The sequence below is a fragment of the Melopsittacus undulatus genome, chromosome 4 (genome assembly GCF_012275295.1).
Source record: "Melopsittacus undulatus isolate bMelUnd1 chromosome 4, bMelUnd1.mat.Z, whole genome shotgun sequence".
In the NCBI taxonomy this organism is placed as follows: Eukaryota; Metazoa; Chordata; class Aves; order Psittaciformes; family Psittaculidae; genus Melopsittacus; species Melopsittacus undulatus.
The window spans coordinates 3,992,463-4,009,215 of record NC_047530.1 but is presented as its reverse complement, the minus strand read 5'-3'; the positions used below and the strand labels follow the sequence as shown (position 1 = coordinate 4,009,215).

Genomic DNA, 16,753 nt, shown 5'->3' with positions numbered 1-16,753 from the left:
AAACATGCATGCTAAACATCAACCCGCCCTCCCAACACCTCTTCCATAGTTAAAAACAGGGAGGGCAAAATAAAAGAGGTTGATTACCTAAGGCTTCCACTCTCCTTCTTCCTCTATACCCAATAAAATAGGACTTGTTTGGTTTTTATGACGCACATGTAGAAGCAAAGCTTGTTCTATGGGCCTAAAATAAAATCATAGAATAGTCTGGGTTGGAAAAGACCTTAAACTAATTCCAACCCCTGCCATGGGCAGGGACACCTTCCACTAGAGCAGGCTGTTCCAAGCCCTGTCCAATCTGGAACTGAACAGTGCCAGGGATGGGGCAGCCACAGCTTCTCTGGGTACCCTGTGCCAGCGCCTCAGCACCCTCACAGGGAAGAAATTTTTCCTAAGATCTCTATCTATCCTCTTGCAGTTTAAAGCCATTCCCTCTTGTCCTGACACTACTTGTGCTTGTAAAAGCCCCTCTCCAGATTTCCTCTGGGTCCACTTCAGACTACGGAAGGCTGCAATCAGTTCCCTCCAGACCTTTCTCCAGGCTGACCCAGCCCAGCTCCCTCAGCCTGGCTCCAGAGCAGAGCTGCTCCAGCCCTCACAGCACCTCCATGGCCTCCTCTGGACTCACTCCAATATCTCCACATCCCCCCTGTATTGTTGCCCCAGAGCTGGACACAGGACTGCAGGGCGGGGGGGGTCACACAAAAGTGGCATAGGGAGGGAGAATCCTCTCCCTTGGCCTGCTGGCCACATTCCTTTCAATGCAGCCCAGTATACGGCTGGTTTCTGGGCTTCAAGAGCACACTACCAGGTCATGCTGAGCCTTTTGTCTATCAACACCCCCAAGTCCTTCTCCTCAAGGCTGCTCTCAACCTCCACCCAACCTGTATTTGTGCCTGGGATTGCTCCAACCCGAGTGTAAGACCTTGCACTTTGTTTTGTTGAACTTCATATGGTTGACACTGGCCCACCTATCAAGCGTGTCAAGGTCCCTCTGGATCACACCCCTTCTCTCCAGTGTGTTGACTGCACCACACAGCCTGGGGTTATCAGTAAACTTGCTGTGGTTGCACTCGATCCCACTGCCCATGTCACTGACAAAGACATTGACCAGTGCTGGTCCCAATACCAACCCCTAAATTTAAACTCTCAAATCCTGTCAGTGGATAAGAGATTGGAAAATGTCTCTTTCAGGGTCTCTTTCTGGTCCTGCATACAGAGGAGGAAGGCAACTACAACTCCAGTGTGACTTTCAGCCTGTGCCTCCAGAACAGCAAGGTTTTAGTTGTTGGCTTGTTTTGGGGAAAAAGGGAAAGGCAAGAGAAACAAGCACATGTAAGTTCTGAAGGCAAAGGCTTGTCCTCAGTGACATCTCCTATGTGCCAGAATTTTCTCCTCCTGTCAGATAAGAAAATAGTTACTTATTAATTCCTTAACCATAAACACTCACCCACAGCAGATCACAGCATAATGCATGCTATGAATATCGAATGACTAATGCTTGGCCCCCTGCACACAACACACTTCTGAAATCTGTCTCTGATGAAGCCATGGAAATTCTTAGTTTAAGGATCACTAGCATAAGTAAAGGCAACAGTGGCCTGCATTTGTTTTGCTCTCTTTCTAATATTTCCTCTGTATTATATACATACCTCTTATGCTGAACATTAAATATTAGACCCTATGGTACCCATGAACTCAAATTTAAAAGGGACTTTAAGAGTAACCCACTGATGAGAAATGGTATCCTGTAGTTAAACTGTACACTGTTAACTAACCCCACTGTGAGCTACTCTTAGCTTTCCGCTTCCCCCAACATGAGTGGTTGATGCTATAAACCCAATAATAGCTTTATGTGCATTTCTTTCCACTACCATTCTGTCTGTAAGGTGCGCACCATGTATTGGTACTTAAACAGTATCCCACAGGAACCTGATTTCATAGGTTTTATTTCAAGACAATATTTTTGATAGGCTGTATTTTTGTTTATCTCTTCACTAGGTCTAGTGGGAGGTGCTCCTGCCCATGACAAGGGTTGGAACTGGATGATCTTAATGTCCTTTCCAACTCAAGCCATTCTATGATTCAATAGTGAGACTTGATCCGTGATGATTTATAGATCTGTTTGGGATAGATATCAATGTAACCTTTCTCCTAACTGGAAATCAAAGACAAAACATGGACATATTCGAATAGCAAAACAATGTGCTGGTAGGTATACCCCTTATAAGATACCTCTTAAGTGTTTAGCAGTTTGTCTGACAGGCCACATTTTACACAATTCCATTAAGAAGCAGAGTTGTTGCCGTAAATAAGAGAAAAAGTAAATCAATCCTGGTTTTGAGGGAGTGATGACCAAGAACTGGATTAGCCTTTCCTTGAGTCCAGGTAAGGAATACCTGCAGAAGGTTGTTTGGTAAGAATACTGCCAATCACCTTAGTTTAGGATTTAACAGGACAATTCTCTCTTCCCACTCCCAGAATAGTACAGATCTATAGAACAGCACCTGCAGAAAGACTAGGAATTATTGGAAGAATGTCCCTTCTCCCTGAAACTGCTGCATTGAAGCAGCATTGATCTTTTCCTCTAGGGAAACTTTGAACTGTCCTAGTTTCAGTCACTAGTAGCCATAACATAGGACAGATTGAAAGCTCTGAGGACAGTCAGAGCACAACACAAACTCACAGGAACCAGGCAACCAACCTTAAAAGGAAAAACCAAATCAATAAAGTAGACAGATCAGGGGTAGTTAAGTGCCTGGCACTCCATGGCTCAGCATGCAGTGCTCATTTTAATCTGAGCACATGGCATTGCATGCTGCTTTGAGACAATCTCAACATGACTCATTGCAGGCTGAGGCTACACTTCACCTTTTTACAAGTTCACAGATTTAAGCCAAGTGACTACAGCCTTCAAGGTCTTGGCAAGTAATGTTAATTATGCATTACCAGATCTCCCATATGTGGGGACCACATGTCCTTTTCTCTTCCAAACATGCTTTAACTCACTAATTCAGTCTGTACAGCTTTACTAGGAAGTTGTTTGTGCAACTCTTATCTTCCTGGAGATGTAGCTGGAGAATTACTGCTTTGGGGAATCCCCCAAAAGCTCTTAACCATATGCAATTGTTGGGCCTTTTTAAAAACTAGTGACTATTCAGGGTCACTCTAAGAATTTTTAGCTGCTACATGTAAGAAACTACCACTGGCAAATGCAGCTTCCTAAAATGAGATGAAGACAAAGGCAGTAGCAGATGTCTCCTTTTCTTTATATTCCTATCACAAAAAAAAGCACCACAAACACTGCAGAAGAATAATAATACCTCTAATAACTGAAGGTATCAGGTCCTGAAAAATTTAGTTAGGAAAACCTTTTCCCTTCCACTCTAACCCTTGATGATCCTCCTACTACATGAGCCCGTAGTTATGCTGAAGTACCTGAAGGGTGCAAATAATATAGCATGAAGAATCATTTGCACTATAAAGGCAGATATAAATGGTGAATGTCACATTATATTTAGTTTAATACTGTACTGCTTTTTCTTCATATATTAATAGTTTTGCATCAGTAAACTCCCACTGAACTGCCCTACAATAATAAATTCCCTTCTATTGTGCTATTCCCACTTCCATAATTACTCCTGCAGCTGAGGCCATGACTGACTTCTCCATTCTCTGCCAGCCTGTGGCCTTCTGACCCTGGGAAAAGACAGAGCAAATACAGAACACTAAACATTGCAGGCATTCCATTCTTAACAGAGCACAGTGCAAAGTGAGACTGCTGAGTGTTGCAAGAAGTTGTTAGGTGTACTGTCATGCTGTCAATGAGCAGAGTAAGTACATAAGCTTGAAAGACAGACTTTGCATCATGCAAAGACATCACCTAATGCTAGCACAAAAAGAAGCTGCAGACCAAATTCATCCATTAGCATGTTTAACAAATGCAACAGAGATATACTTAAGACAGCTCACTTCATTTGCTGCTCAGAGAAACTTTTAAGGTGCATGACTTCCAAGCAAGCAGTAGCTTGGAAACAACATGTGTGAGTGGTGGGTATACAGACTTTGGATACTGGCATAGCTAAAAATGCCACCTTTAACACAGTACCATGACTTTTAAACTTAAGAACCTCAACCTATACATCCCTGCATAGTTTTGAGAAGAAAAATATATGGAGGTTGGAAAGGAGAGACAGGTTTCAAAGTGAGCTTGGCATGGCATTATCAGTTCAAAATCCTTCACTTTCAACTTCCTTCAGCCACTCAAGTGATGCTAAGCAAAGACTTTACAGGGAAAGATCCAACCTATACAGCAGGCACTAAATCAGGTAATAAAAAGTATTTTCAAATCATAGGTGGAACTTGCAGGGTGAACAACAAGCATGAGTGTGCACGTGTGTGCACGGAGGACAGAAACAGGCAACTGAGTATTTAACTTCAAATGGTAACACTGATTTTAGAACTGCTGCTGTTTAAGACAAAACCCACTTTCTCTATGCTATCAAGTGACAATGCAAACATTTGCCATGATGTGTTTCTGAGAGCTCTCAGATTCTGGCCTCCTTCTTCAACTAAAGTAAGATTAAATTCTGAGCTAAGCTCAGCATCTTTCACTCCAAGAGTTAAACATCCTCTCTTTCTACCTAGTAACACTCTAAGTGATGAGCATTACTTGAAGCCACAAGATACAGCAGCTTGAGAGGGAAGAAACTATAATGGTATTATGATAAAAATGTCTAAAAGACCCTCATGGTATAGCAAATGTAAATAAAATGTAGCAGCCCCTTGCTGGGACTATCAAGACAGTTATAGCTTGTAGGGGATCACTGAGTAAGTGAACGGTGCATTGGGAAATGCGAAGTATTTCATAGCTCTATGTTTTAACACACATTGTAAAGAAAACATATGTGATACTTTTGCTTACTGTTTGTGTATATGAAATCACTATAGGGAACTCGAAGTGACTGCAGCTGTCAGAGGCTTAAACTGTGATGCAGATTTAAGCAAGTTATTTAATCTGTCCATAAGCTTACCATTAAGAGTTTCAAGCGGAGTTTCTCCTTTCAGGTCAATCTCTCCTCTACAGGTTAACCTGCTTAAAGGTCTAAGCTTATTAACTTTGTAAGAACTTAAGTGCAGGGGACAAAGGAAAAATCCACACACTTAAAAGATTAAATACCTTTTCCCCATGTTTTATTTTAAGAGGAGGGAGATGAAATAGAACGACACTTGTTTTCACATGATATAGGGTATTTGTACCACAAGAGGGCACTAAGCCCATACTTAAAGCAGAAGATTAAGCTACTGAAGTTACAAAGTCCTAAATTCAGAAGTATGCACTGCTTTCTCAAATATACTCACTGTATAAAAGCATTTGCATACCTTAATGGCATGCACATGTGTTCATAATGTACTCACACTGCCTCTACTTCCAACAAAAGACAGTGAGACTAAAGAAATCTGAAGCTTGAAACAAGTTGTGCTTCATGTTTTAAATACCATCAATTTATTACTACTAAAGCTTAAGGCTGAATTTTTATCTTCTTTAACAGCATCTGAAGCGCATGAGCTCATAATCATAGAATCATAGAATAGTTAGGGTTGGAAAGGACCTTAAGATCATTCAGTTCCAGCCCCCCTGACACAGGCAGGGACACCTCACACTAAACCATGGCACCCAAGGCTCTGCCCAACCTGGCCTTGAACACTGCCAGGGATGGAGCATTCACAACCTCCCTGGGCAACCCATTCCAGTGCCTCACCACCCTAACAGTAAAGAATTTCTTCCTTATATCCAATCTAAACCTCTGCTCTTTAAGTTTCAACCCCTTACCCCTTGTCCTATCACTACAGTTCCTAATGAATTGGAACTGTCAGTAAGAGGCAAATGCTTACTTCTACTTGTCCAAGCAGCAATTCTCTTTATACATGTAAGGAAAAGCCCTACACAACAGCGATTAACAGATGCTTCAAAGGACAGCTGACCATCACACTAAAAACATGCTTCAGGTACATTATAACCACTTTATTAAGGCTTGACAACACCTGAATGGTCACATCAGCCAATAACATGCCACAGGATCAACCCCTTAGGCTTTAGTTGGATATTCTTCTACAGACCTTACCACATGCTAAAAGCTCCTTGCAGATTGTTAAGCCATAAAGGTGTGCAGAACAAACCCGGGAAAAGCACCATTTCACTATCAGCCAAAATAACGATGGCTTTCTCTATCAGCTTAAAGAGCAGCACAAAGCCAAAGTATCTCATTCCTCCAAAGAGTTAACCCTGTTTTTCACATTATGTCTTTACACTTGTTATGCAAGTCTCTTGGTCCTGTTATCTGTGTGCCAGATACGTGGCTGCTCAAGTTCTATGACAAGCAAAATAAAGTTTCTGCTACTTAACACACTTCAGGAACTGCCTTGCTGGTAACAGAACATTTGATCATTCAGTAGCAACACCCTTAACACTGTCAATAAAAAAGCATTGGTCTGAGGTTTTTAATTCCTCTTCTCACATGTATGAAGTGCCCTGGGTTTGAGATGCAAGTTTGTATCTAGAACAGAGGTAAGTTAGGGAAGAGAAAAACGTACCAGGCAACAATATAGACAAGAGCATATAGGCAAGTAACCAAGTCCTATGCTAACAGCAAATGTCCCACCATGCTGAAGTAAATTCCTACTTCACCTATATACCAGGCACATAGTGTAATCAAAAATCAGACTATACATTCAGACTTTTGATCCCATATGCCATCCCATACTAGCATATAACTCTCACTGACCATTTGCTCCATTCTGCCAACGGCTCATGGTAGCAGAGCAAGTAACCCTGTGTCTCACTAGTTAGTTCAGTTCTTGTGAAAAGATGCTTTAGACAGGCAAAGCAAAATCACAGCTATCACGTGGGCCTACAACCCAGAGCACAGGCAGCCCTACTGCTGTTACTTTCAGATATAGTGAATGAGCACTTATCCATGTATTTACAAATATGCTGCATTAGCTCTATACCTGATGTCCCATTCAGAAAGGTGTGTGAAAGAAGTGTCCAGTCATCAAAACATGCCTCCCAGTCTGTCATGGAGCCAAACAAGAGCAAATTCTGAATCTTGTAAGTCTATATGATATTAATGTTTTAATAAATGATGTAAGTGCAGTAAGTAATATTAAGTATTAGCATCTGAATACAGTTTCCATTTTTAAGGTTCTATGTAGTGGCTGTAGTGCTATTGTATGTAAGGAAAATTCAAACTTACAATCTCCTTTCAATAGTTTTCTTTGGACTGAAGGATGAACAGAAGACTCCCAATACTTCAGGATACTTGTAAACGTGAAGTGTGATTTCTGGGTATGTATTCTTGTGATAATTCTGGTTTTGGAGACTTAACCTCCCTTACATACAGCCTGTGAAGGTTCCTCTCGAGTCAGTTGAAGTTTACAGTGGGGAAAAAAGTATTTCCCCAAACCTTATGAAAATAAGACAGGCAAATCTACCTGTTCATTTCTGAGATGAGTTTTGACTTAAACCACAAATCATCATCAAGGTTGAATCAACCAATGTGTTTATTTTACACTCTGCACAAGAATGTACAAAGAACATTTACACTACTTGTCACATTCGTAGTTTCAGGTTTCTTGCACTCAGACAAAAGACGACCTAAAGGATATTATAAATAGAAATGAGAAAGAAAGATTAAGACAGGAAAAGTCCCAGAAAAAGGCAAATATAGAGAGTAAAATACTTAAATACTGGAATACTGAAATGCAATGAGAATTATCATGCTAAGGCATATTCAGCTTCCTCTTGGTTTAGCAGCCTCACAAGTTCCTTAACAATCAAAACCAATTCCAATGTACCAGATGAACATATTCATGCTCACTTTGTCAACCTGTGCCAAGTGAGCAAGAAAGGAAAGATGCACTTTTGATATGGGTTTCTCCTCAAGCAAACTTCCTAAACTGCATATACAGTAATAGTGGACCTCAGAATGAATACCCTGGATCAGGAATCAATGCAAACAGCAGCCAAGACTTAGCCAAACTAGAGCATTATATTCTTAAGTAATATGGCAAGTTTAAAGAGGAAAAGCATACAGAAGAAAAGAAAGATGTAAAAGATCATTTTTGGGTTCAAGTAGAGTCATTGCTCGTTGCTGTCTCAGTCCTCTCAATATACTTTTAAGTTACTTTATGCTTAACTTCAAAATAGAGTGGCTGTCATTAAGGTTTGATTGGATCAACTTTAACCTTGTGAGTTACAGCCACACGTAAAAGAAAATCCTAATAAAAAGCAAACAAACATTGAATTTTATTTCCAGAACAGTGGAAGTGTCTCTTGTGATGAAATGTGCAGGTTTCACTACTGCTTACAGTATGGCAGGAGTTTTAGAAGAAGGGCAATCTGATGTTAAAGAGATTCAATGAAAGGTACTAGTGTGGCACCATTATACAAGTCAGTAACAGACCCATCAGCTGGCCCATAGTATACCACTTCATGCACTGCAGTTAGCCAAACAGCATTAATTTCTCTGCACAACTGATGTGCTGTGAATCACAGCAAAAATAGGTAAGACCGTCAAAGACAGCATTATTCTAATGGCAGAGTCCTGGAATTTCACCTACAATGGCATCATCCATATTGTACCAGGAGATACAATGGCCTCTCACCTGTTTAGAAAGTGTAATTCTAGATGCTAAATCAGAGATTTCTCCATGTCTTTCCACTGGAGAGGGAATTAAAAACCAGTAATTCAGAGGAAGTTCTAGCACTACTGAAATTAAGAGCATTTTTCCCATATAAGGTTTGAATTTAAAAACAAGATTATACGGAGAGATACCTTAGTAACAATTTTAGAGAAGGGATTATCAAGTACATTCATAAACATCCTTCAAGACTGCTCATGAGCAGCATTTTAGCCATATGCATGTACAGACTAAGTACTTGAAACGTTCAGTGGGACTGACTGAAACGAAAGAATCCATCTCCAAAACACAGTATTGATAGGATTTTTTTAAACAAAAGTAGCCAGTAAGGACAATAAAGCATTCTATCTCATATATTTGGAGGGTTAAGAGCAGTGACCACATACCCCATTATAAACAAAATCACACTGACAGAACACAGCCTGTTCTGCAAAGACTGAACACTAGAAATGACATCCAAAGTACTGAACACACTGAAAGGATATGAATTAAAACTAAACTGCCATTCACCACATTCTTCAGCTTTAAGAAATCACATCTATCTGGCTGTAAAGTTTGAAGGGATGTGCAAAGGGTCTGTTGAGTAGCCTAGCAGTAGCAGCTGTGCAGTTCCATAAATACTGAATCCAGCATTACCCATTTACCAGTAAGAGATATTGGTGAGACTGTTAAGGTATTACTGACTCAGGAAGTTATTTGCACTCAGTGGTAGCCCTCTAAATATTCAATAAGTTATCCCCAAACACTTCCTAGTGGACTGTAACTTAAATTAAAAGCAGTGCCTCAACCTTGGTCCTTACAGGGAGAAAGCACTATAAAGGGAGGATCCTTGGAAAAAAAAGAAGTCATCATGAATTTCAGGTGCAACACCCAAGGCAAACAGACACTATTTCACTTGTGGTCCATGTTTCAGCAGTTGCTTACCACTGCACATAGAAGAGGTGATGTTGTACAGAAAGGGATAGAACTGCAGACAGCGGATCATCTTCAGGCTGCTTTCACACTCCAAGCATTTGGTCGTCAGATCCAGTGCATGCCTGAAGGCCTGCAGGGCTCCACTAATGTTGTTCAGGGCCAGATATGCATTTCCTAGGCTCAAGAATGTCAGCGGCTGCAAAGAGAAAAGTTACATAGAATACAACCATAGAACATACCCCAGCATAAGTATGTTCACTGTTTCAAATTGAAGCCAACTAGGAAAACCCCTGTCAATCCATACCCTCCCAAATTTGTCTGGATAGAATTTAGAAAACTTCTAAAACAGGGACTGCCTATTCTTAGAATGGAGAACTAACAGCTTGATGCATTGGTGCTAAACAAAAGCTGTTTTGACATAAGGTTGTGTTCAGGATTCCATCACCCTACGATGAAAAGCAGCTGTTAAATACACACAAGCTGAAATGAAGCATTAAATACTTACTTATAACCCATCATGAACATAATGCTTATTGCACAGAGTAGCAAAGAACTAAATTGAAATGCTTGAAGACATTCTAGAATGATTAAGAGTCAGCAAATCCACAGAAGTATTACTACTGTCTAGCAGGACAGATGCATTGCATTTGTCATGAGTGTTCAGGATTTACTTGAGCAGAACTAGGTTACTGAAAACACCAATGTCACACTAGCTTAGGAGTATACATGTATGTTTACTTTTAAGTCTTTATAAAACTTAATATTTTTGTCCACTGCTTTTAGCCAGTCTCCCTAAAATAGGTATTTTTTACAAAGACCAAATTAAACACCTTTTTCACTGGGCAGAATTGAATTAGCGCTTAAATACAGGCACAGAGTAAAGCATTACATTTTGTTTGTTCACAAAAAAGACTTCCACTTAGAGAAAGTAATTTGCTGCAATTAACAGCATAATGCTAGAATGACTGTAACATTGCAATTTAGAAAGCATTTTTTTCCACTGCAATAATTTTACATTCATTATCTGAATACGTGGAGACTGATCAGCAGCACAGGATTTTTCCAGCTCCTCTTAGCTTGTATTATTAAATGCCAATCAGAAAAAGGCACAAGCTGAACAACAGTGTATATATATATATATATGTGTGTGTGTATATATATATATATATATATATATGTACTTTTTAAAGCTTTTGCTGAGGTAGCACATCCTTCACTCCCTGTAGTTATAGTTCATTTTTAATTGTATTTACTTTCCATTATACTCCAGGAAATACTATGCAAGTACAAATTCTCCTGCTAGGTTTTTTGATACTATAGGTACTACAGGACTGAAAATGCATGAAAAACTAGGAGCAGGCATTATAGTAACAAGGTAGGACTTGCCAATATTTCTGAAAAGCCCTATTTAAACAGCATGGTCCTCAGGATCCTTCAGCTCCTCCCCTCCAAGGCTGTGCTTTCAAGTGCTCTTTTTAAGGCACATCATTCAAGTATGGTTCTTTCTACAGTTCCTTTCTGCACTCTTACCTGCCACCCACATGGGCTAGATTCCTTCCCAACAATTGCAAAACTGTTTCTGAATGCTACACTGAAAAACCTTATTCTGTTTGTAGCTTTTCAATGTGACTGGTGGCCCAGCAGGTTTAGGCTCTCTGCTTATCTAACTACAGAGGTAGAAGCAGAGGGAAAATGTCACACGAACTTCTTAGTGAAGCATCTCAAATGTAACACCAAAAAATACCTGTTAGAGAAAAGGTGTCTCCTGCCAATCCTCCTTCCCTTTCCTTGTCATAATTGTTCTGGCCAGCCCAGTAGTTTAAACAGTTTATATAGAAACTTTCTGTGTGTCACAGGTAACACCCTACTGAATGTTTGTAATATTAACATCCAGAAGTACAAAAACCTGTTTTGAAGCTGTGGTTGAAAGTAAAGTCATCCAACAACTAGAACACAGCCTTTCCTCTAGGTATATAGACAAAATCTAAGGATAAATAAAAGAGTACAGATAAAAGCCAAGTGGCATAGAAAGGTGTCTCTACAGCCAAAGACTTTGGTAACAGATGTGGTACTTTAAGCTTTTAAAAATCAAGATACATACTGACAGCATTACAAATCTCTGGTTTAGAAGAAAGCATTGCCAAAACACTAGGATTAGACTCCTTAGAAGCACTACTGATAATATAGGTTTGGGAAACAAAAGGTCTGTCATCTAATCTAGAAGAACTTCTGCTCTAGATGTTCATGTTCATGTTCTCAGCAACCAGCATCACCTCCAGTGCAATCAAAGATCTGCTGCAAATCACAATCTGGAATCTGAACTGCATGTACAGGTAAGTAAGCACAAGTAGGTAACACGTATTTAGAAAATAATGAAGGAAAAGACATTCACTGCTGAATGAACACCAAAAACTGTCATCTTACCTCAGAGGCATTGATGGCCAAAGCCCTCAACAGGAGCCTGCTGGCATCCAAATGAAGACCATAATGAATCAAGAGGTTAGCAAGATTGACGAGCGGGATGTCCTGATACTCATGTGGAGCCAAATTAAATGCTTTTTGCAAACAGGTGATAGCAAAGGTGCCATTTCCAACTGCACGCCAGTACAATCCAGCTTCATTAAGCACAAGCCATAGAGGACCTTCCAGCTATGGGAGAGTCAGAGAGAAGAATAAAAACACCCACAGAGGTGTTTAAGGAAAACAGAATTGCCTGCTCTTTGGTAAGAAACAAACCTCACCATTGCATACTACCTTATTAACTACAAATTACACTTTGCTGTGATTGCTAGCAGAGTATTCAATCTGCTCTACTCAAATTTATGTGGTTTATAGTACGAACTGTAATTTAGTAGCAGCTGTTGCTCACACTCTACTCATATGACTGCCTTATATCGTGACCACAAAATCCCTTAAAATATAGAAGTGATATATTAGCTTGCTTCAGGAAGCAACATTTGTGAGCCACTTTGTCTTAAAATTACATTAATACTGATTTATGTATAAATGTTACAATTTGAAGGGCAGGCAGCTTTTAAAATGCAGTTAGATGTGCTTCCAGGTCTATATCCAACATAGAGGTTTCTTGTCAATTTAAGGTTTCAGAGTTGGTGGCGCTTAGATTTAGGTATCAGTTTGTCTTCTGAGAGTTGACAAGTGACACACATTAGATACTGTTTAAAGATTATAAAATAGCATGCAGGAAATAAGGGCACATGGAAGAACGGAAGAAGCGCCAAATACACCTTCAATGTTCCTTCCCCTTCTTTCACCTATAATAGAATAAAGAAGCACTCATTCTAGAGGAGAAAATAGGAAACTTTAACACACTGACAAATGGACAGAGCAGTGTAAAACATCCACTTTCAGAATGAGCAGTTTGAAATGGTTTAGAAACATTTACATTTTAGTTTTAATACTTCCAGCATTCCATATGTTACCCAATTCTACACAGTTTGAAGATGAGTGCGCCAACAGGAATTAAGTCCAATATAACCTACGCATCTAAAGCCCAAATGCATGAGGAGGAAACGTGCAGCTAGGATTAAAGTGAAACAGATAAGGATCTTTACAGCAGGATTGTATTAACCCAATAGAGCTGCCATTACAGTAATACTGTGTTGAAAAGGTTTTCTGAAAAGATTTTCTTCCAGATCTTAAAACCAGCCTCACACAGGAGGGTTCTACCTATGGTTCAAGATGAATTGGAAGAAATTAACTGTATTACCACCTTGTTCTGAGTACCTTACATAATCTATAAGTCTAAGAGTATTTATCACCTCTATTTTGCAATGGACGTACATAACATTACTTGCATGTTATCCATGCCAAACTCCTCACTGAATTACACTCCTCACTGATTATAATTTAGATCTCAATTACCTTTGTTTAACTAAATTCTCAGCAAGTTAGTAGCACTTTGTCTTTCCCAATACAAAGATAGCAACTGTGGCACTCCTGCTCTAGAAAGTTTATCATTAGCAGAACAGGCATGACACAACAGTGTTCTTACATCAGCATCTAAATGACCAGGAAGTTCAGACTTCAACATGAAGGCAACAGACTACTACGGATAAAACCAAAATACCTATGCACAACAACAGTAAGACATTAGACATGTACAGGACTGTTCTGAACAGCATAATAATAGGAATCAACTCCTACTATCAGCTCTTCTTCTGGGTAAGACAGGTGCACATAGTAAATGGTACTGATTTTAGACTGAAAACAATACATACATACATTGCCTTGACATGACTTGTACAAGAGAGTTAATTTGAGAAGTAAGAGCCTGACACATCAAAAAGAGTCAACCTCCATCTCAATGCTTCCTGTCATTTACTTGTGATGATTCTCAAAGGCCCCACGCATGATGGAGGTGGCATTCCTCAGGGTGCTATACAGATGTACTATCTTTGCCCCACAGTGCTAATTATCCTGACAGAAGATTGACAGATAGTTGGTTTCTTTGGAGAGGGGAAGAGGGGAAGGTAGGGTAGTGGGAAGGAGCAGGAACAGCAAAACATAGGCATGTAGGGAGGGGTGAGGATGGAGGAGTAGTTCCAAGCTGTTTCTCTCGGTTAAGAAAACGGCTGCAAGGATTAGCTAATGTATTGCTGCTCCATGTCCAGCAGTCACAAGAACAAGTAACTACAGGGCACTTTGTTACACATTAAGCTAAATTAAATGGCTATTTTTCTATGTGTTTGTGCTTTACTTGTAAATATGGATTTTTAAGTTAGTTTCATCTCAGTTACTGGCAGAAAATAAGCTTCTTTCTTGCACATCACTGACTTCTAAAGAAGTACAAAAAAGAGCCTCAAATAAGAACTGTGAATTTATCTAATGCTATAGTTTTTGACATACCTTTTTCATGGCATGATCTAGAAATGCTCCTATCTTCGCCTGTGAAATAGTCTGATTGTTGATACGAGAATGCAAAACCTGGACAACAAAGATTTATGTTTTTAAACAACTGAATGCATTTTACATGATATATCTACAACAGTTATCCAAGCCTCATTTCCCTAAGTCTTCCCTTTAATAAAGAGAGGGAAAACCCTTAAAATATTGTTTTAAACAGATGATGTGAACATATAATGATTAAAGCAGCCAATCTCCAGAAAGCAACGTGAAGGATTGATCTCAGCCTATAGATACCAACTTGGTAGAATACAGTAGTTACTGGAAACCCAAGAAGATGAATCTTGGGAAGTGACTGTTAGAAGTTTTAAAAGAAAGCAGGAATCTCAAATAGCAAATCACATTTTCTATTCTGTGTACTTTTGGTTAGCATTTGAAAGAAATCACAGAACCACAGAATAGTTAAGGTTGGGAAAAGGACCTTAAGATCATCCAGTTCCAACCCCCCTGCCATGGGCAGGGACACCCCACACCAGCCCATGTCACACAAGACTCCATTCAATCTGTCCTTGAACACTGTCAGGGATGGAGCATTCACAACCTCCCTGGACAACCCATTCAAGTGCCTCACCACCCTTACAGTAAAGAACTTCTTTCTGTTTAAGTTTGAACCCATTACCTCTTGTCCTATCACTACAGTCCCTGATGTAGAGTCCCTCATGCTGAATGCAAAGTCTTCCCTTTCTCCAGCCTTATAGAAATTACCTGTTCTTCTTTTCTGGAAGTACCGATTGTCTAGTGATATCAAGCAATCTTCTAAATATCATAATCTTTCATGTTCAGAGTAAGATTTTTAAGGCAATAAAGAAAAGACCCAAAAATAAAACATCTCTTACTTGTCTTGCTTGATCATCCGGCATCTTGAATTTCAAATCTAGATTACTGTCTAGCTCCTTGACCAGTATGTTTAGAGATTCATTGTTACGAGCATCGGTAATGGAAGAACAGTCTGGTGCCTGGGTTTCCCCATGCCCAACAGTATCTCTCAGGATACTCAGGACTGGCTGGACTCTAGCAGTAAGGAGAACCAAGAGAAATCAATATCATGTGCTGCATGTCACTGATCTATACACATAAGAATCAGCTATATCAACTGACAAGCCTCCTACTGTAGACTGCCACGAGACATGAGCTACAAACCAGAATTCAAGGACCACCCTTTCCTTGAAAAGTCATTCAGAAATAAGGTCTTTACATTCTATTTTTAAGCACAGAATACCTGTAAATACTGGACAATGCAGCAGAAATAAGACACAGAAGGGTCTCTCATTATAATAATAGCCCTAAACTTCATACAGTGATTAAATAGATAAGTGGATGGGAACCTTTGCTTTAACACATACTCAGTACTAGAATTACACCCACTATGAGAAGAAAGCTTCCTTACTATCACTATGATAACACTGAGTACAATATTATGAAATTGCATTGGTCTACGTAAAGTAGCTATTGCAACAGAGACACACTCATTTTTATCCTATGTAATAACAAATATTACTGACTATTCCACAATTAAGATGATTTGTTACCTCTGCCCCAAAGGAATAAGCCAGGGCTTTCAACTCCTAATCCTTTTTAGTATTTTTCTGGTCTTCATAATTTGCTGTTATCATAACTAAAGGTAAGAGGATGTATGCAGTGTACAACAGTTAACTGTAGTTATTAAATAGATACCTCATTTTCTCTCTCAAGTTCTTTTTAATTTAAATATACTCTACAAGACATTCAGGCTCGTACTTAAATCCTAATTCCTTTAGTAATACTGTAGGTTCTTCATGCATTCACCCTGTACTAACAGGGTGGAATCACCAAGAAATTGGATCTGTTACAGTTACAGCAAAGACAACAATGAAGAAAAACACCCTCCTCCTGTGGAATAGGCAGAAAAGGAGATGTGAACACATCTGTGCTGTTGGTTACTACCTGCATCCATCCTCTCCAGAAACAAAATACTCATTGAGACATTAGTGTGAAAATTTACAAATATAACTTTTAGTACTCAACACTTGCCTGAATCCCCTGTTTTCTGGGGGCAAGAAATAAGTTGGGAGCTCTTCTGGATCAGGAATTTTGGGGAAAGATTTCATGCACTCTGATCGTTGAGGCCACAGAATATGCTGTTTGTCCTAATGGGGAAAGGAATTATTTCTTATTAATTTCTCAACATTTTTAATATTCTAATTAACCTATTTCACATAAACAGGGGAAGATT

General features: G+C 39.5%; 1 protein-coding gene across 1 annotated transcript in view; it reads right to left on the bottom strand.

Moving 5' to 3' along the window:
• The window catches only part of TTC17 (tetratricopeptide repeat domain 17), a 62,339-nt gene that overhangs the window by 21,649 nt on the left and 23,937 nt on the right, over positions 1–16,753 (bottom strand). The window contains exons 12-16 of the mRNA XM_005154185.4: positions 16,552–16,667; positions 15,378–15,552; positions 14,485–14,562; positions 12,043–12,267; positions 9,628–9,814 (exon numbers count right to left, since the gene is read on the bottom strand). Coding sequence (XP_005154242.3) covers positions 9,628–9,814; positions 12,043–12,267; positions 14,485–14,562; positions 15,378–15,552; positions 16,552–16,667 — 781 coding nt within the window. The remainder of the gene's footprint in view (positions 1–9,627; positions 9,815–12,042; positions 12,268–14,484; positions 14,563–15,377; positions 15,553–16,551; positions 16,668–16,753) is intronic.